We start from the raw sequence: 21380 nt of genomic DNA, 5'->3' as shown, positions 1-21380 counted from the left end.
GTCTGAGAAAGCAGGGCGAGGAGCAAGGTGACTGTGTGGTGGAATGTCTGTGCCTGTCTGTCTGTAGTGTAGGCAGACTGGATTGATCTAATTGATCAAGAAGTGGCAGTCACTCAGTGTGAAGAGGGACGTCTGGTCCTGTGGGTTGCAGGGGGACCTTGTTTTTGAGTTGCTTGTCTTTGTCTCAGAGTGACTTCATTTGAATGCAGATCTGTGAGATTAGGCCCAACAGAACAAAATGGCCTGTGTCATACCAGTTTGTAGTAACAGTGATGTCCAGCTGTGAAAGTCAGGTCAGTTCCTGAAGTCAAGAGCAGCTTCATATCTCTCTCTCTCTCTCTCTCTCTCTCTCTCTCTCTCTCTCTCTCTCTCTCTCCCCCTCCCCCTCCCCCCCTCCCTCCCTCCCTCCCTCCCTCCCTCTCTCTCTCTCTCTCTCTCTCTCTCTCTCACACACACACACACACACACACACAATGTATGTATATATTTTGTATATATTATAAAATTTATAATACCCTTCTACCTCTATATTTTTATTCATGTTTTGGAGAGTGCAGTTGTAACATGTGTTGGCAAAAATTAAAACTCTCTCTTGTAGAGTTTGAGCGCTTCCCCCAGAGGTTCACATGTTAGATACTTGGTCTACACTGTGGCAATATTAAGAGGTGGAGGAGCCTTGAAGAGGTGGAGCCTAAGGGAAGGTGTTTAGGTCGCTGGGGGCACCACCTAAGGGATTAGTGCTGGATTTGTAGAGTAGGTCCTTCGGGAGTGCGTTCTTGAAAAAGAACAAGACTGACTCTTTCTAGGTTTCTGGTTTCCTTTCTTGCCATGTGATCTCTTCCACTTGTACTCCCACTATTGTGATGTTCTCTTCATGAGGCCCCATCAGAGCTGAGCAGAACTGATGCCATGTTCTTGGACCTTCAGCACTAGGAGCTAAATAAATCTTTTCTTCATAAAGTACCTTGCCTCAAGTATTTTGTTAATACAGTGAAAAATGGACTAATATATAACACTTTATCTATCAGTCTGTCAAGACTCGTCACTTTAGGATGAGCTTTTTCAGCTGAGTGAGTAGCATAGGCTGTACCGCCATTTGGAAAGCTTCACACTTCTGGGGAATGAGTAGAAAACAGAAGACTCTTGCTTGGATCCAGGTAGGATGTGAGTGGTGGGCAGCAGTAAGAGAGGAAGAGCATTTTGGAGGTAGAGTGGACAGAATGTGATGTCAGAACATAGTACACAGGGAGGGAAGCCAGAGAGGGGAGGATGACAGCTGGGTGTCTGCTGAGTAGGAGTGAAGCTCCTCAGCAGGCTGGGAGGAAGGGGAGACCACAGTTGGCAGGGGAGGAACTAATCCTCAGGCAGAGTCCCTACAGTGCCGGGAGTCTGGGTGGAGGGTGGACTGATTACCTCTGATCCGTTTTATGGGTGCCTGGTATCTAACAGACAGTGTTCATTTACTCCATTCACATTCCCTTATTATTTATTAACATCTTAACTTCTTTAGTCAACATATTCTTTCCCTGTGGGCAAATTTGTGTAATTGACAACATTATGATCAGAAGATTGATTAAACAGGTGGGGACATCAGGGAAGCTGGCTTATTCTCTTGGTGGCTGTTGTCATCTGCTCCTTAGGAATGCAGATGCCCTTTTACAAAAGCACAAGACTGAGCCTGAGAGGTGTGAGAGCTGGTGCATAGTAGGTACTCTGTGCACACTGTGAGGAGTCTGGGCTTACCAGAAGCACTGTGGTTTGTGTCTGCTATGGGTGCAGGAGGTGGTGAGGGCTTATTTTTTAGGCATTTGCCACCTCATCTCACAATGTATTATAGAGCTGGCCTAAGAGGTTTTTTAATTGATTCTTTAGATATACAACATCAGGATGTGTATATTTTGACATAATCACAAAGGCATGGGATATAATTTGCTTTGAGTTCAGCCCTCAGCGCTTCTCCCTCCCTGCAACAGAAGTACCATGAGGGACAAGGGGAGAGAGGAAGGGGTTAGCATTTACCTCTAACTGTGCACCTGTGACAGCTTTTCCTTTACCTGTTTTCATTCTGAACCCATGTAAGGAAACTGCGTTCAGATACATTCAAAAATTGGCTCTCCAGATTGATAGGTCAACTGTGCAGGGACTGGTTGATCAAGGAAATGTGACGTATTGAATTTGTTCTTGTTTTGTTTCATTTTACCATTGTTCTTTTCTCTTTGAATGTTGGAAAATGCTTTCCTGGAGCAGACTGACTTCTCCTTGCTCTTAAAAAGAGAAATTGCTAGGATTCCTTTTACTCTTCCATCTTATGTTTTGGATCAGAATATACAATGAAATTTTTATCATACATAAAATAGTAAGAGTTCCCCCTACCCCAGTACTGGGGACTGAGCCCAGGGTCCCCTGCACATGCTAGGCAAGCACTGTGTCACTGAGCTACATCACCAGGTCTGGAAAGAGCTTTTTGATGTGACAGTTTTTTCTCATTAATGCATCCATGTGATAGAGTTTTATTAAGTGATACCTATTTTTTAAATTATACACCATTTTCTCAGATGATCATACTGTGAAAAATAATTTAAATGACTCTACAGAGGTGAAAAATCTTTAAATGGTGGAGGTTGGGCTAGATTTCAGATTAGTGGTATAGAAATGTTAAAGCCTGTGATTGGTTCCCTAGTTATCTTGGGTAGTGTTATAATTATACCTTTAAATAAAAGACATTGCTTTTCTTTTTAAATCCTTTTTAAATCCTCCTTATATGACTGATCTGTTACTGAATTATTCATGTGCCTTTGGGAGATTCTAAAGTTCTCCATTAACCAGGATTTTAAGAACATTATGATAATACTTAAATATGATACTAATATTAATAGGGTTTCCTCAGGAATTCTTTCATGATTTTGGTTTCTGTTTTAAGCATTTATAACTTTAAGGCTCATATAAAATTAAGAGTGAGTCTAATACTGAATATGTGAAAAATAATGAATTATTTTAAAATTATAGCTTAGAAAATCATATATATATATATATATATATATATATATATATATATATATATATATATATATACAAAATTTCTTTTTAGTTGTTGATGGACTTTTGTTTTATTCATTCACTTTTATTTATTTATTTGCAGTGCTGAGAATTGAACCCAATGCCTCACACATGCTTGGCAAGTGCTCTCCATCTGAGCCACAACCCCAGCCCTCTTGGAGAAAATCTTATATTTAATCTTCTTGTGTTTGAAAAAGCCAAAAGAATCAAAGAATCAAAAAACTGAGTGACTTCTGAGTCCCCCCCCCCAAAAAAAATCATGGCATCTTGACATATAATTTTGGATATTTTGAAAATTCAAGAATTAATAAACACTGACAAACCAGTTGGCAAATAGAATAACATTTGTTATACTTAATAAAAATGAAGACATTTCATGAATAAAGAACACATCATTTTGACTATTTAACATCCTCTTCTATTTAAGTAGATGTGGAAAAGCTTGTCTATTTAAGCTTACAAGTTATTTTAAATGTATATTCCTAAAAACATATATCTGAGATGTTTCTTTGAGCTGCCAAAACTCTTCTTTCAGTTTCGCGGTGCTTCACTAGTTGAATAAATGATTCTATGAGGGTATAATTTAGTCAGCTTTGGGCAGACATAGTGATTTTCATTTGGACTGAAATCTATAATTGGAAGAAAGAAAATAGTTTTTATTTATTAATGATAATAACATAATAATAACATAACAGAATGCAGTTTGAACACCAATAAGCTAGTTAGGCTCTGAAAATGAGGAAGGGCTTTAGGATTCGGCCAAGTCAGCTGTTTCCCCTTTGTGGCTAATGACACTGAGAGTCAAAGTGTGCAGAAATGAATGATCCAAAGTGACACAATTTGGTCCAAATAATAGAGCTTGCTTTAATTTCTTGGACTGGTTCTTTTTACCCTACAATCCACTGTATTCTTTGAAAGCTGATCTAGATACCCTTTAAAAGAAAGGGGGTGGGAGAGGACCCAAGGAAAAAGGGCCCAGCACACGCTCTCGTGGTGAATCTAAGCTCAGGAGATCAGTTCATGGGTTACAAGCAGCTGTTCTTCACAACTCTCCCACTCCCCCCAAATGTGCCTGTGATGGGGATAATCGATGCTAATGAAATCAATTTTTGCTTTTTTTAGGTGAGAGCTACGTGTGTGCATCCAACGAACCGTTCCGTAAAGTCGATTACACCAAAAATATTAATCCGAACTGGTCTGTGAACATCAAGGGTGGGATGCCCCGAACCTTGGCCGCCACCACCTCTGTGAAGAGTGAAGTCAAAGAAAGTAAAGATTTCATCAAACCCAAGTTAGTGACTGTGATTCGAAGCGGAGTGAAGCCTAGAAAAGCCGTGCGGATCCTTCTGAATAAAAAGACTGCTCATTCCTTTGAACAGGTCTTGACTGATATCACCGAAGCCATTAAGCTAGACTCGGGAGTGGTCAAGAGGCTCTGCACCTTGGATGGAAAGCAGGTGAGATGCTTCCGGCCTCCACCTCTCCACCTTTCTTTTAAACTCCCTGTGTGGTGTCAGCTTTATATTCAGCAACAAAAATAATTCTAGTGGCCCTGCTCTTATGTGTGTATTCACATCCACATGCGAGAGTGGCTTGCAGTTCTCTGGGTATCTCAAATGTGCATATGCTGCTCTGGCTAGTGGAAGGGGAAATGTAGACTGCTGAGGGAAAGGTGTATGTTGAGGGAGGGATCTTATGAATACAACTGTTGATTAGAAAGTCTGTTGGCTTGGGTATCACAGAAGTCAGAACTAAAGGTAGTTAGCATATTGAGAAAAGCCTCTTTTTTTAAAAAAAAAATGTTTTTTAATGATACATGGACACAACATCTTTTTTTATTCATTTTTATGTTGTGCTGAGGATTGAACCTAGTGCCTCACATGTGCAAGGCAAGCACTCTGCCACTGAGCCACAACCCAAGACCAAAAGCTTTAAAAAAAAATACATATTTTTTAGTTGTCAATGGATTTTTATTTTTATTTATTTGTTCACATGCAATGCTGAGAGTTGAACCCAGAGCCTCACATGTGCTAGGCAGGTGCTCTAGCACTGAGCTACAACCCCAGCCCCCAAAAAGCTTCTTCTCCTATATATATATATATGAGAGAATGCATTAACAAGAAAGTACTTTTCATGGGAATGTTCATGTAAGTTTGGTAGGGAACAGTGGAGGCAGTTAGCATATCTGAAACATGAATACCAATTGCCCAGGAAAATGCAAGTCAAATTGTGGTAACAATGTATCAGGGAATCTGAGGAACTTCAAAAACTTGGGCACATTGGGAGGATGCATGAGTAATAGTTACACAAATGTTACATTTTGCCACAAACTGATTCTCTTTTCTAAAAAGAAACATGGCTCTCTGATTTCCATAAAGTTAAATATTACATACATATATTTATTTATTACATACATTGTTTGAAAAAATTTTAATTTTCAATGTATTAAATTTGTCTATTTCCCCAACATTTGTTTTTTAAATGTTTGGCTCTTGTAATGCTAAGAATATATATAAAAGAAAATAATGTAAAACACTGCAGCAGTGTCTTCTAGAAAAACACAATTAAAATTGTTTCTTATTTCTAAGACGAGCTAGTTAGTAGGCTGTCTTCTGCAACATTAACAAAATTTTAAAAATAGATTCTGGGGGCTGAGGGTGTAGCTGAGTGGTAGAGCACATGCTTAGCATGTGTGAGACCCTGGGTTTAATCCTCAACACTAAAAATAAATAAAAAATAGATTTTGAAGCCGACAGTAGAATATGGTAAGATTAGAGTGCTCTAGTTTATTAGTGTTTAGAAGGTATATGTTTCATAGCAGTCTGCCCCAAATAAGTCTACAGTATTAACGAAAATAAATACTTTGTATAGTGGAGCTAATATCACAATAGGACACAAAATGCCTCAAGATTCACTAACATGTAAGTGAAAATAAATTAGACAACAGGAATAAAAAGGAAATACAGTAAATCAGTTTGTTCTTGATGGGCACAAGGAAGACAGGAAGAATAGAGATAGATATTTAAAATGTCTAACCAAAAGGAGAATAAAAACCAAATTATACCAAATTGAGAGGGGAAAAAGGCATGTAAACAGTAATTGCAGATGAGATTTCAAATAAGAAAACTCGGATTCAGAGACCTCCAAATGAATAACATTCAGGGAAAATATAAATAAAGAAATTGAACATCTAATTCATAGTAGCCATTGAAATGTTGAGAGTTATACAGAAAATTCTCTTCAAAAAGACTCCAGACTACAAATGTAAAAATGTTCACTGAAGCACAAGCAACTCAAAGCCATCATCATATTCAGAATAAAGCAGTGTGACGAGTAGCACGGAGGCCAGCAGTTAAAGGTTTGTGTCCTATTTATTAAGAAACCTCTTTATATTGAGAATGTAGGATAAAGTGTAAAAGTGCAAAGATGTGCTAAAATGATGTTTAAAAGGAATTCAACAAAATAGAAAATCTATGTTCAGGTCAAGGTTTAGTATTGAATATAGAAAGTGATTTCTTTAATACACTAAAAAATTTTTCCTGTCTAAAGTAAGAAGCCAAAATATTGCTTAACAAATATAATACTGGAAGTATTCTTACAGGAATTAACTCCAAGATAGCATCAGTTTTTGATATTCTTCCCTATCGATGTTTATTCTTTAATGAATTTTAGTAAGAAACTAAATGAGATTTGGGTGGGGAAGGGGAACCCTGGAAAAGTGATTTCAAAAGTTAATCTGGAAAAATAGGCAGGAAAATATTGTAAATAATGATTAATGGGCTTTCATTCCACCAGATATTAAATCATCATCCTCATACCATACCACAAATAAATTCCAGGTGTTTTAAAAATTGAGATGTCAAAGTAAAACAAAAGAACTTTAAAAACAAATGCTAGTAAATGATACTGAAATGGGAAAGGATTTCCTAAGCATGAAAGTAGTAGGAAAATTACAAAGGGAAAGGTTGATGGGTTGGACAACATTAAAAATTTAAATTTTCTGGATGTCAAGGATTACATGCTTTTATATTGAGCTATAACTTAATATGAAAAACTGTTATAATAGAAAAATGGATGAAAGTCAGAACAGATGATTTTTTTTTTTTTCCCGGGATGGGGGAGATGGGGCGGCGGGGTGCTGGGGATTGCACTCAAGGACACTTGACCACTAAGCCACATCCCCAGCCCTATTTTGTACTTTATTTAGCAATAGGGAGGGTCTCACTGAGTTGCTTAGTGCCTCGCTTTTGCTGAGGCTGACTTTGAACCCATGAAGCCACCCAAGCCCAAAACAGACAATTTGAAAAAGCAGAATTATAAATAATAAACATGGAAACAATTCAAGGGCCCAGGGTTGTAGATGAGTGGTCGAGCATTTGCTTAGCGTGCACAAGGCCCTGGGTTTAATCCTCCTATCCCAAACCAATGTTAAACAAAATTGTTTTACTAATAAAAGGGTGAATTAAAGCTGTGAAGGTTTTTAAAAAAATTTTTAATTAGATATATATGACAGCAGAATGCATTTTTTGATTCACTGTACACATTGTAGCACAACTTTTCATTTCTCTGATCGTACATGATGTAGGGTAATAATGTACCTAGGGTAATAATGTCCATCTCATTCCACCATCTTTCTTGCCCCCATACCCCCACCCCAACTTGAGATATTTTTAATATGTAAAGGTGACCGGGTTAAGAAAGAAAATGTCCAGTATTTTTGAATATTCAAAGATTTGGCATTCTCAAATGGTGATGGAAATATAATTTTTTTTCCCTTTTTTGTACTGTGGATTGAACCCAGGGACGCTTAACCACTGAACCATATCCCCAGCCCTTTTTATTTTTTTGAGACAGGATCTCATTGATTTGCTTAGGGCCTCAGGAAGTTGCTGAGGCAGGCCTCAAACTGGTGATCCTCTTGCCTCAACCTTCTAAGCCCCTGGGATCATAGGTATGTGCCACCATGCCAGGCTGGAAGTATAATATTTATGAAAAGCAGTTTGTTAACATGTATTACTACAATGTTCTTAATATTTAAATTACTTAAATTTACTTTAGAAATTATCCTTAATAACCAAAGATGCAAGCATACTTTGCATAAGAATATTCATCTCGGCATTAAAGCAAAAGATTAGAAACAGTTTAAAATTCTCAAATAAGAACACAGTTAAATGGCATTACTGTAGAACACACAGATACGAGCCATTGAAACTGTTGAGGTGAATATCTGAAGATGTGAGAAAAAGTTAAATGGAAAGACCAAGAAACAAGTCTGAACTATGTTTTCAGTTTTGTGTTAAAAGTAGATTTTTTAAAAACTAGTTCAGAAGGGAACGAGACTATAGTTGCCACCAGAAATCGGGCATTTCATGTTCTGATTTCCATTTTCTCGTAAAATTTAAACAACGAGTTACTCTTTGAAATTTTGGTGGCTATAACATGTTACAGGTACCACTTTTGTCACTGTTTTCCATGTACAAAGAAAAATGAGGTTTTTGAACTTTAATTCATTTCTTTGGAAAAATTACAGATTTGATTTTTATAGACACTACTTTGGGGTGCCAGGCATCCTTAAAAAAGCTATAGTTTGGGGGGTGGTTTCTTAGTGTAGTATCATAGGTGGAATTGCTATTCTTCAACTCAAGTCTGTTTTTGGTTGATGTGTGTTCTAAGTAAAGCAAAGAACATTGAATCATGCTTTAAAATAGCATAAAGAATTGTTTTATGTTTATTGCAAACCTTTTATTGATAGTGTTCATTTTGATTCTATTTTTTCCTTCTATAAAATGATTTTTTTCCCCTGTGGGTGTGTTAAGCTATCTGTTCTCTGGATATTCTTAAGAAAAGGATAGTTTGGGGCTGGGGTGTAGCTCAGTGGTAGAGCACTTGCCTAGAATGCATGAGGCTCTGGGTTCAATCCCGAGAACTGGAGGAGAAAAAGACATCCTTCCTTTGGGGAAGAGAAAGAAATTTAAAAGGACCTGGTGCAACATTTTACACCGCCCTAAACTTTATGTTCTTTTCCAGTTACTTTCTCCAGATTTGTTTTTGTATAAACTTAATCTGATCTTCAGCACAAGGGTAGATGATTGTCTTTTGGGCAGTTCATCATGAATAGCCACCAATCCCATCCTGACTTGGGCATGAGTTTTAAGAAGCCCTGGTTCTCTTTTCTGGACTTGAAAGCTTTGGGCATTGAAGATGTGGTGTGCCATGTCCGAGTAGCATTTATGTTGTTAAAATAGGGGCCTTGAATATTTTCTTCCTTCAAAATGGATGTGCTCATTTTGATTCCATTTACGAGATCTGACTTAGACAGTACAGCTATCTCATGCTATCTCTTTATAAGATCACTTTAAATAAAATCATCTTTTAGAATTTAATCTTTAATTCCTGGCTTTCTTTAGCACAGAGCAATGGTTTTCAGCCAGTGGCCACTTTGTCCCGAGGGGGTATGTGGCAATGTTTGGACTCACTTTTTTGGGGCATTATCTCTAGAAATGGCGGGGGGTGGGATCTATGGGCATCTGGTGGATGGAGGCTAGGGGTGCTGTTCTCCATCCTGCCTTGTACACCACAGCCACAACATAATGCTTTGGAGTCTCAAGTGCTAATAGTGCTGAGGTTCAGGAATCCTGATTTAGAGTAAGTGAAATGATTCAAAAGAAAACACTGGTTATTTGAATATTAACTTTATTGTTAGGTCACCTGTTAAACTTTATTTCAGAACTATCCTCACAGCTTGTCTGTTCACGTACTATCTGACGGCTTCAGCTGTGTTAGAATGTCACAGTTTATAGTCTTTGTTGCTTGGATTTCAATTTGTCTTTATTGCGTGAGGCTGACACACAGTTGGGTCATATAGCATTACAGGGAATTAAGTAAAGACATGCCAAATGGTTTTACATGTATTTAAAGTGAAGTATTTGGGATCATGATTTAATCTTGGGTTTTCAAGTATTTAACACTTAAAAGTGATGTGGTGGCTGTTGATTTTTTTTTTCAAATATATAATCCATGTGTTCATAAATGAGATACCTAGAAAGTGATCTGTAAAGAGAAGTTGTGACTATTCTTGTGATTTTCTTTCAAATTGCAATAATCTGAATTAAAAGCTTCACTTACATGCCTTTAAAAATCAAAACCTTGAACTTTTGAAGGATTGTATAGGAAAACAAGTCTCTTTAAATTTTTTTGAAAGTCAGTAACTTTCTTATAATAATCTGCAGCGTGTAAAGTTCTTTAAAAAAATGGGGGGGGGCTTTATTCTTTTAAGGGACTGAGTGGCCCAAATACAGCTTTTGTCCACATGTGTAAAAGATCCTAGCTTTTAGTGTTCCCAGAAACAGAGTTTTAACATAAAAGAAACATTTTGTGGAATTTGGAACAAGTTGATTCTTGTCATGGGCAGAGGCAAAACAGACTCAGAAATTGCTTGCAGTTGATGCTGAAGGGGAAAAACCACTTCCAGACTTTGGGACGACTGCCAGCCATAGGATTCCCACGTGCATTAGGTCCTCTTTGGGGAGCATGACAAGCCCCGCAGTGCCTCCGTCATATCAGCCATCTTAGAGGTTAGGAAGGTTTCCATCTTCACTCGTTAAAAAGTTTAATCATTTCGTGAATACCGTAATATGAATAGTATTTATTTTGCATCTTAGTTTTCTTTTGTGGCTTTCCATTTTCTAACAGAGGGTTCATCTCATTCTAATGACCTAACTGTGTTGAAGTTAAGCAGCATCTTCTCAAAAATTGCTGCGGAAAAATCTGAATGACTGATATGTATTTCTAAATACTTTTCAAGGTTAATCCTGATTTTATTCCTCCTTGAAGTAGATGAGGACAGAATTGGGGTTACTTTTCATGCTGCTCCCAATGCATGCAATTCTTTTGGGAGATCCCAGAAATCTAGGCGACTCTGTCTAGTCTTACTAGAGACATTCACATTGCCCAAGTGTGGATATCCCCGATCCTACGCCAAGGAATGTAAACTTTATCCTAATCGGGAATGGCCAGACTAAGAGCAACCCATAGAATTTTTTTAGATGGGGAGGACGAGAAAATGTTGTTTTGTTCTTTGATTCCTAATGTATGGAGATTTATCTTGGATTAAAGATGGGGAAGGGCTTAATCTTTGATTTGGTGAACCCCTTTCTTCAAAGAGTGATCTAAAAAGTGAGAAGTAAAAGGAAAACATTTAGATGTCCTTTTTAAATTTTTATTTTGTATTTTGCCATTCTGATACCTGTTGGTAAAGCGTTTTCCCCCAACCTTGACTATTTTCTCCCTTTTAATGGGAAAGTAGAAGAAAACACTAAAATTCTGTCAAGTAGTTATTGCAGTTGCTCATTACAAGTGATATTTAAAAGAAACAATTATAGCTTGCAATGAATTATGCAATGTAAAGCGTAGGTGAGATAAAAATGACATCACTGCAAACTCTTAATTGTTCCTTTGACGGGTAAGCTGGAATTCTGTGTGGAGCATACAGATTGTACTAAAATTAGTTCATGAAACTGAAATTTTATACATATTCTATTTTTGACACCCAAGGTCCACTTTAATTTTTATTCTAAGTGCATTTTTCATTGATTATAATAATGCTTATTTACAGTATTGTTGCATGTGTATTTTATAATGCTAAGATTAATAGCTAATTGGTAGGTTAGTTGATAGCAACTCATAACTTCTATGCCAGGGATTATGTTATGTTAATGCTTCACATTAGTATTCTCCATTCACCTCACAACAACTTCAGAGCTAATAACAAAATACCCATTTTACAGTCAGAAGATGGAGGCACAGAAGTTATCACCTAACTTATTTGGAATTCTGCAGCTGGTACTGAAACTGGGATTCATATGCAGGAAGTGAGATTCCAGATTCCACAGTCTTCATGGCTGTGGGAGGCTTCAGTGATAGCAAAGAGGGACAGGTCACAGAACTAATAAACTGATCAGGTGACTTTAAAAAAAATTACAGGTTTCGGAGTGGTGCAGTTTCACCTGGCATTTATGTGAAATCTGCATAATAACAGGTTATATTATAAAATTATACTTTGGGAACTGAAAAATGAAAAAACAGATTACATGGTGATTATATGCTTGACATAAAACTGACCCTTAGAATTATTTTATTAATTTTAAAAATTAAAGGACTATGACATTGCAGAAAGTTTACTTCCAATTTATAAATAATACTTTGTACCTCACTTTTTTCCCCCAGGATTCATTTTCTGATGAAGGTTCAATTTATTTTTTGTGCTGGGGATTGAACATAAAAGTGTTTTACCACTGAGCTACAGCCCTAGTCCTGTTTTTAATTTTGAGAGAGGATCTTGCTTAAGTTGCTAAGGCTGATCTCAAACTTGGGGTTTTCATGCCTCAGCCTCCTGAGCATCTGGGATTACAGGTGTGTGCCACTGTGCTGGGTAGTCCATTCAGTTGTAATGCTTTATTCTTTATTTATTCTAATTCAGAATTGAGTCAAAGAGGTTTCTTGTAATAGGTGCTTTGTAAAGTTAATTGATTGCTTTTGGTTATAGCTAACTTTTGAATTTGTTTTGTTGCTTTTATATCTTGAATGCCTGCTGATAGTAATTTGTACCAATATGTGAAATATGTAATATTATTTTCAAGTTTATTAGACTTCATGAAATGGTCATCTATTCATTATGCTTTATGGTTAAAAATAAGGGCAGGTGCAGAGTCAGTATAGTATTTTAGAATGCATAATGGATGTAGAAATCAGTCCAGTGTTCTTTTACCTTTATTTAATATTTTAGTTTTTGCAGCACTAGGGATTGAACTGAGGAGTGCTTTATTACAGAGCTACATGTCCAGCCTTTTTTATTTTTGAGATGGAATCTTGCTGAGTTGCTGAGGCTGGCCTCAAATCTGTAATCCTCATGCCTGGGCTCCCAAAGTCCCTGGGATCACAGGTATGCACCTCCGAATCTGGCATGTTTTTTTGAGACAGGGTTTCACAGTGTTGCCCAGGCTGACCTTGAACTCAAGGTCCTCCTGTCTCAGCCTGTCCAGTAGCTGGAATTATAGTCATGTGCCACCCTACCCAACTTTTTACTCTACCTTTCTTATTTTATAAATGAAACGTATTTGGGTATGCACATTAGCCTTTGATAACCTATTGAAATCTGCGATTTTTCTCTTCCAGGTAAAACCTGATCTAGAATTTTGCATCTGATCAGTTAATTTGCCAGTTGCTGTGCAGTTAAGAACCCGTGCTTTGGCCTTTTTACTCTGTTCTCTTTATTTGGGGAAAGTACTTATTTTGGTTTTTCTTGAGAGTCGTTGGTTTTTCTTGAGAGCAAAGGTCAAGCTTGACCATGCATGTCCACATTCCTAAGGTGCTGCCTCATAGGAGGGTTAATTGAATCTAAATTAAAAATTGCCTCATGAACAAACGTAATGCCAGAGTCCATGCTTGCTTTTTCAGTAACCCTGAGCGAGTTTCCAGATTTAAAAATTAACCTCATACATTTGTTTTTACTTTTTTTTTTTTTTTTTAATAAGTACACCACACTTAATACAGCAAGACGAGTTCCTGACTATTCTCCCCGTGTATTTTTAGGACACTTAATTGTAGTGTGATGCAGCTGCCAGACTCTGCACGACGTGTTGGAGAGCTCTGTAGACCTTAGGCACTCGCCTCCACCCAAGTTTAATTTTCTGGGCCTGAGGACTCTTAGCAGCAATGTGAGCCCACCCAGAGGGAGCCTTCCATTCCCCCTTATGTATTCCAGCTGATTGTATGCATCGGAGTAATGTAAAACTGTTCTAGTGTTGGGTTTTGTTTAAAATTTTCTTTTTGTTTTGTAGTGGCTTGGGGCAGGCTTCTCTAAATGTGAGCATAAAGACGTTTGATTATATTTGAAAATATTGTTCTTGTAGTTTGCCCACATGCTACGTCATTAAAATGACATTTTAAGTGTGAGCTGTGGAGGCTTTCTAAGGATGTGTGTATGGGTACTGAACTGAAGCTATCGTTTGCTACATAGTTGCATTTCTGAAGGATTAAACTTATTAAACATCTAATCTTTAGTAGTCCTTTTGTTACTTTTTTTTCTTTTGGGCATGGTCAAATATGGTTGGTACATGCCATTTTGAAAATGCAAATTGAACAGACACTTTTTCTTTTTTTAAAAAACAAAAGTTGTATAAATGAAAACTTTAAAACTTCATTTAGGTAACAATCTGAATATTAACATTTTGTGTGCCTTTCTGTTTAATACAGTAGCCTAGCTTTTATGGGTAGACAGATTGAAGATAAAAGTCCACATTTTTAGGCTGGGCACTGTGGTGCATGTATGTAATCCCAGTGGCTCGAGAGGCTGAGGCAGGAGGATCACAAGTTCAAAACCAGCCTCAGCAATTTAGTGAGACCCTAAGCAACTCAGTGAGACCCTGTCTCTACGTAAAATATTTTTTAAAAAGGCTGGAGGACTGGGACTGTGGCTCAGCAGTAGCACACTTGCTTGGCATGTGTGAGGCACTGGGTTTGATTCTCAGCACCACGTATAAATAAATAAAATAAAGATCTATCAACAACTAAGAAAAAACATTTAAAAGGTGGGGGGCTGGAGATGTGGCTTAGGGTTAAGTACCCCTGGGTACAATCCCTGTTACTCAAAGGGGGGTGGGAAGTTTAAATTTTTTTATAGAAGTGAAATGTGATTTTTCTTCCAGAGAATTCCCACGTAAGTTATTCCAATTACTTCTTGAACTTAAAGGAATTAGGAAGTGTGGTCAGAGTGATTTGTGACCCAAGGAGCTGATTGTATGCATTGGAGTCCAGAAGATACACATTGAAATTTTATTTAAATGTATTTATTTCCTATGACACAGTCCATTTTAGTGGGACCAAGTTCACAGTTATGCAATGAGGCATTCATTATAGGGTTTTTAATGATGGGAAAGTTAAGATACCAATATTTAGTACCAGGTATTGTGCCAGACTTTTATGCATGATGCCATATAATTCTCAGGGTCATCCTGCAGTAGGAATATGGTCATATTCCTACCTAAGGAGGGTTACAGAGCACACTGAAGAACTATTTTCCTTTGGTTTCGGTTTACCATCTTAGATATAGCAGGGCACTTACACCATGAAGTTCCATAAACTTAAAATTTTGCTGTTAGAGCTAGTTTTTGAGATCCAGAGAAAGATCAGTTTTAAAACTTGATGCTTATTCTAGATTTTCTAGAATCTGTCATGTAGCACATTAACTTTGTTAGATTTGGCTCTGAATAGCTTCCTTAATTTCCCCCCAAATTATATTCACTCTCAGATGATAGTGAGACACACCATCAAGGGTAGTCAAAGAGTGTGATTAAGGAATTAGGAAGTGTGGTCAGAGTGATTTGTGACCCAAGGAGCTGATTGTATGCATCGGAGTAATGTAAAACTGTTCTAGTGTTGTTAGAGCCAATGTTTGATAAATGGGAAAACAATTTAAAATTGTGTCTACCCTGTATTTTTATGTAAATTGTTATGCATGTAGAGAAATACTATAACACTATACAAAGTGATAAAAAGATGTGTTCCAGTGAAGGGATTGTGGATGACCTTTCTGAAACTTCCATTATTGTGGTTATGCTGTAAATTCTGTATTGGGGGCCATATCCATATCTTTGGATATTATGATAGTAGACTCACAAAGGAGTCAATTAATCTTCAGACCTTATTTTTTAAAATATTTATTTCTTAGGTGTAGATGGACTCGACACAATGCCTTTATTTTTATGTGGTGCTGAGGATTGAACCCGGGTCCCGCTGGTGGTAGGCAAGCACTCTACCGCTGAGCCACAATCCCAGCCCCTCTTCAGACCTTATATGAATTTTGTCAGTTGTCTCACATATAAACTGTTCTTAACATGTTTGTGATCAATGGGCTATGATAAGACAGATTTTTTTTTTTTTTTGGTTAATGGGGAACCAGTTCTTTCAAACATTAATATTTTGTGCTTACCTTGTAGTAAGCAGTCTACTGGAGACTTGAGGAACAAGTATCAATAAGGTCTCTGCTTTTGAGGAACTCTCTTTGTAGTAGAAAAGACAAACACAGGAATTAATAATTGCAAGACAGAGTGATTCTATAATGGGCCATGGGTGATGTAAGGGATTGTGGTCAAAGAAGGAGAAGTTAATTCCTTGTAGAGGCATCGAAAGTTCTTCACAGAGGAGGTGACAGATTATTATTAAAGGCATACTATGCTGTGGAATAACATGTTTTTGTTTTTTTTTTAAAGAGAGAGTGAGAGGAGAGAGAGAGAATTTTAATATTTATTTTTTAGTTATTGGCAGACACAACATCTTTGTATGTGGTGCTGAGGATCGAACCCGGGCCGCACGCATGTCAGGCAAGCGTGCTACCGCTTGAGCCAAATCCCCAGCCCAGAATAACATGTTTAAATGAGGTGCTTTGCAAGGAGTAACTTAGGTGATAGAATATATATTTTTGATTTTTAAATTTCTTGGTTTTTTAAGTTTTGTTGTTTTTTTTTTTTTGTAGTTATAGATGGACAGCATAACTTTATTTCATTTATTTTTATGTGGTGCTAAGGATCTCACATGTGCTAGGCCACTGAGTTTGAGCCCCAGCTGTAGCTTCCTGTAAGCTACATCCCGCTTCCTGTAAGGTTAACAGCTCCCATAACACAGCGCATTTAACTAAATGAGGAAACGACAGAGATAATACAGATCTTGAGTTCTTCCAGTTGTTTTGCTAATGGGTTTTTCCTAGTCCAGGCTTCCACATTATGCTGACTTATCCTATCTTCTTGGTTTCTAATTTGTGACAGTTCCTTAGTTTATCTTTGTCCTTTGTGATGGTGATATTTTTAGGGAGTTTGACTAGTTACTTTGTATAATTCCCTTTAAGTTGGAGTTTTCTGGTGCTCTCTAGTGATCACATTGGGGTTTTTGGTAAGAAGTAGTTGTTAGTCCCTCCTTAGGGCACTAGATCAGAAGGTTCCTGATCTGAATGTCTCTGCCTCGTGACTGTTGAGGTTAATGTTGATCGCTTGATTGTGTGCTGGATGTTTTCACTGTAAAACTGCTAGTTTTTGTTGTTGTTGTTTTATCATAGAAATAATGTGGTTGCAGGGAGATACTTTGAGAATGTGCAGATTCGTTATTCTCTGGTAATGTTAGCATCCACTGATGATTCTTGCCCACATAAATTATTACTGTGGTATTTGCCAAATAGTAATTTTGTATTTCTACCATTCTTTCCATACTTATTAACGAATTCTTTTGGGAAAAGTCATCTCTTTCTCCTTATTTTAGTTAGCTTTCTCATTGTTGTGGTCAAAATACCCAACAAGAACAATTCACTGGAGGAAAGCTCAGGGCCTGCAGTTTAGGGGCCAGCTCCATTGCTTTGGGCCCACAGTGAGGTTTCATATCACAGAAGACAGGCCCAGCCAAGGGGAGCTGCTCAGCTCATGGCAGGGTCAAGAAGCAGCGGGGGAAGGGCCGCAGGACAGATGGACCCTTCAGGGGTACACCCTAGTGACCCACCTTCTCCAGCCAGGACCTGCCTGCTTACAGTTACCACCCAGTCAGTCCATTCAAAGTAGGGGGACTGATTAGGTTACAAATCTTATAATCATTTTACCTCTGAACATTCCAGCATTGATAGGAGCTTTTGGGGGGACAGCTCATATCAAAACCCTACACTCTGTCTCTGGCCCAAAAAGCTCATGTTTATTTCAATGCAAAATATGTTTAGTTCATTTCCGAGAGTCCCCTGGTCTTAACTGTTTTGGCATTGCCCAAGTCCGAAATCTCCTGAGACTCAAAATCTTATCTGTGAGCCCCTGTTAAAATAAAGAATGAGTTGCATACATCCAGTTATACAGTGACTCAGTAAACATTCCCATCCCAAAAGGGAGGAATGGGGCATAGAAGACCAAAGCCCAGCCAGGCAAATAAGTTCCCTGACTCTGTCCGTAACTCCATGTACAGCATCTATCTAGGCCGTGTGGTGACAAGATGTTGTTCTTGAAGGGCTTGGGCAGCAGTGGCCTTGCTGGTTGCAGTGCCCATGGGTTCTGCCTTTATCTGCAGACAGTTCATGTTACTGTCATCTTAATTCCTGTGGTTTCCATTCCAGCTCCAGCTTCCCACGTGGCTCCCTGGGGGTAGCCTTCAGGGACTCTAGCCTTGCTACATTTTGCCTGGCCTCCCAGGCCTTCCTTTGAAACCTCAGTAGACGTCTCCATGACTCCCTGACTTCAATGTCCTGCAGTCCTGCAGAACCAGCACTTGGATGATACCAGGGTCTGCCACTGGCTGCTCAGTATATGAGCACCGTGGAATCATGGCTGCAGCAGCCTCTGAGTGCCTGGGCAACTTGGCATGGTGGAAGGACTTCCTACACTCCCTTATGGAAGCAGAGCACCCACATAATCTCCTCTCAAAGGAATTTTCCCTTCCACATCCTTGAGCCTGCAATGGGTGTGGTCTTACAAATTCCTGAGATGCCCTAGGCATCTTTTCTATTGTCTCTGTGCAAAGCACTTAGTATCTCTTTAGGGGCTCTGATCTCTTCCAATACACTTTCTTTGGCTTTGGCTTTACACACATTGTTTTTCTGGCCAAACTGCAAATTATTAAAATCCTTTACTCTGTTTTCTGCTCCTGATTCCCAACAGTAAACCTGGCTCAGAGCCTTCAGCAGTGTACCTGACACTGACCGAATGCTGTGCTGCCTTGATATTCTCTCAGATTATTACTTTTCAATTTGGCCTCACACAAAGTCTCAGGATATGGGCAAAATGTGGCCAAGTTCATTGCCAGGACATAACACAACTGGCCTCTAGTTTAGTTCAGAACTTTCCTTATTTCCCTCTGAAACCTCATGAGTACAGTCCACATTCCTATTGGCTTCCTGGTCCTCTGAGTTTCCACTAGAATTGCCCAGGAAGCTCCACTTACATCCTTCTAAAGTTTTTCCAGAATGCACCTCTAAACTTCAAAATTCCTGCTACAGTCCAACTCCAAAGGCTTCTGAACAACATGGTCAGGTAAGTCAGAGCCCTTTTCTAAACCAATTTCTGTTTCAGTCAGCTTTTACATCACTGTGACCAAAACGCCTGACAAGAACAACTTAAAGCTCCCAATTTACTTGGGGCTCACAGTTTCAGAGGTATCAGTCCATAGATGCCCAGCTCTGTGGCTCTGGGCCTGAGGTGAGGCAGCCTGTCATGCGGGAACGGCCCAGTGGAGGGAAGATGCTCAACTCATGGCGGCTCAAGGAGCAGAGGGCGGTGAGGAAAGGGGCCGCGGGAAAGATGCACCCTCCCAGGTCACCCACCCGGGATCCACCTCCTCCAGCCACACCCCACTTGCCTATAGTTACCCCTCAGTCCATCAAACTAGAATGGACTGATTAGATTCCAATACTCATAATCTAACCCTTTTACCTCTGAATATTCCTGCATTAACAGGAGCTTTTGGGGACACCTCATATCAAAACCAGAACTACTATTTCCTTATTTATTCAATTATTTATAATAGTATGGACTAAGAAATTTTCATATTCTGTGGGTTATAATTCCTTACTGTCATTTTGTGGCTGAAAACGTCCCAGATACAGCCAACTTCTTCAAGGTGGATTCTGTCCTTTTCCCCTTATTTAAGGGCATATTAGGGAGTAAGTATACAGGGAACTTCATTAGATTCATTGTTAATCCTTGTGGCAAACAGAATGTTTTTCAGCAACTCTAGGTCCACCCTTCTTGGGTTCTTTCGATGCTGTATCTTCTCTCCATGTGTGCCTGCAGATTCCTGGCATTAATCTCTAGTTCCTCTGGAGCTGTGTTTCTCTCCGTATATTTGGCATTAAGCTCATAGAAACCAGGGCCTGGAGTGTTTGAGTTGGTTGATTATTGTCCAGTATAAGAGCATCCTCACAGGTCATTGGTATCTATGATCTTATCTATAGATAGCTGCTTTGACACGGACACCCAAGATTTGTTTTGAACAGCGTTGCTATGGTTTAAATCCTTTGGCCCTCCCACCTATATGCAATGAGCTTGACTCAGAAAGGGCCGTGAGTCCTGCAGGCATCTAGGGATTAGTGATTGTGGGGTTCAGTGGCTCTCAGCTGGAGGCAGTTTTTACCCATTGGAACAGTTGGAAATTTTCGGAGGTCTTTTTAGATATTATAACTGTGATGGAGTAGGGTGTGCTACTGGCATCTGATGGGTAGAGTTTGGGATTCTGTGAAATGTCCTGCAGGCCTCCACAACAAAGAATAATTTTGCTCAAAATTTCAACATTTCTGAGGTTGAGAGACCATGTCATAATTGGGTGGCTGTTAAGAAAGATGGTTTTGGAATTACTAGGATAAGGAGCGTAGGAGTGGGTGTATGGTAGAGTGTAGTTGTTTGAAACTTAAAAGGTCGGCAAAGGCAAGATCATGCACAATGTACAGTGCATTTCCAAGGGTTGTGGACTTCATCCATCTGGCCGTGGGTTACCGCCAAAGAATTGTTAAAAGGATCAGTTTTGCAATTTAGAAAGTTTGCTTTGGAGAGTATGAAATGAGTTTATAAAGATGATCAAATCCTAAAAGATTGAATATCCCAGGGTGTGGGAAGCTGTTTCAGATCATCTTATTTCTGAGTTGTAATGCGATTTACAGTTTCCTAAATGCTTATGCGAGGTGGCTGCTAAAATTGTATTCCAGATAGGAAGCAGGCATTCCTAAAGGAAGGCAAGTAGTTTCACAGGGAAAAGATTGGGTCCTAACAGGAAATGAAAAAGATAAAGTGGGTCAAGGTAGTGGATTCTCTTAAGTTTACGGGCAGAAAGTTTGATGTGGTTGGAGATTTTGTAGGATCTTCTGTGGTGATTAGAAAGAAGTGGTATATTATTTCCAATTTTAGTGCAAAAAACAAAACAAGAAAAAAGAAAAAAGTTATCTTTCCTGTGCTTCTTGTTGTCAAACTGCTTGGAATATTTGAGGCAGATCAGATATCAGCATTATTCAGGAGCAGTGCTGGCAGCAGTAGGTAAACACTGCCTTTCGCTAGGTGCTACTGGACTTGGGAAGGTTTCTATTTCCCATGCCTGACATTATAGAAAATTAATGGTCATTCTTCCTAAGTCATGACACAATTTGTTGACATTAGTGTTAAATGCTCTTATGCTTGGCTAATAAGATATGTTATCCAAAGTAGAACTTATTTTAAATAATTTATTAACCCCATAATTTGAATCATTAGTTATATTTAATAATTTAGTGTATGTATTAATAATATACTTTGAATGTTTTAAAATAATTGAAATTATTT

The 21380-nt window shown here is 38.5% G+C and overlaps 1 protein-coding gene across 8 annotated transcripts in view; it reads left to right on the top strand.

The window, feature by feature from the left end:
• Dclk2 (doublecortin like kinase 2) overlaps positions 1-21380 on the top strand; it is a 150228-nt gene that overhangs the window by 18029 nt on the left and 110819 nt on the right. For all 8 annotated transcript variants that reach the window (XR_013426128.1, XM_005337588.5, XM_005337587.5 and 5 more), the window contains exon 2: positions 4180-4514. Coding sequence is in view for 7 of the 8 variants with exons in the window: in XM_005337588.5 (XP_005337645.1) it covers positions 4180-4514 (335 nt within the window). In the remaining variant the exon portion in view is untranslated. The remainder of the gene's footprint in view (positions 1-4179; positions 4515-21380) is intronic.

The sequence above is a fragment of the Ictidomys tridecemlineatus genome, chromosome 9 (genome assembly GCF_052094955.1).
Source record: "Ictidomys tridecemlineatus isolate mIctTri1 chromosome 9, mIctTri1.hap1, whole genome shotgun sequence".
Taxonomy (NCBI): Eukaryota; Metazoa; Chordata; class Mammalia; order Rodentia; family Sciuridae; genus Ictidomys; species Ictidomys tridecemlineatus.
Note: the sequence above shows the minus strand (reverse complement) of the source record. Positions and strands in the feature narration are given on the sequence as shown.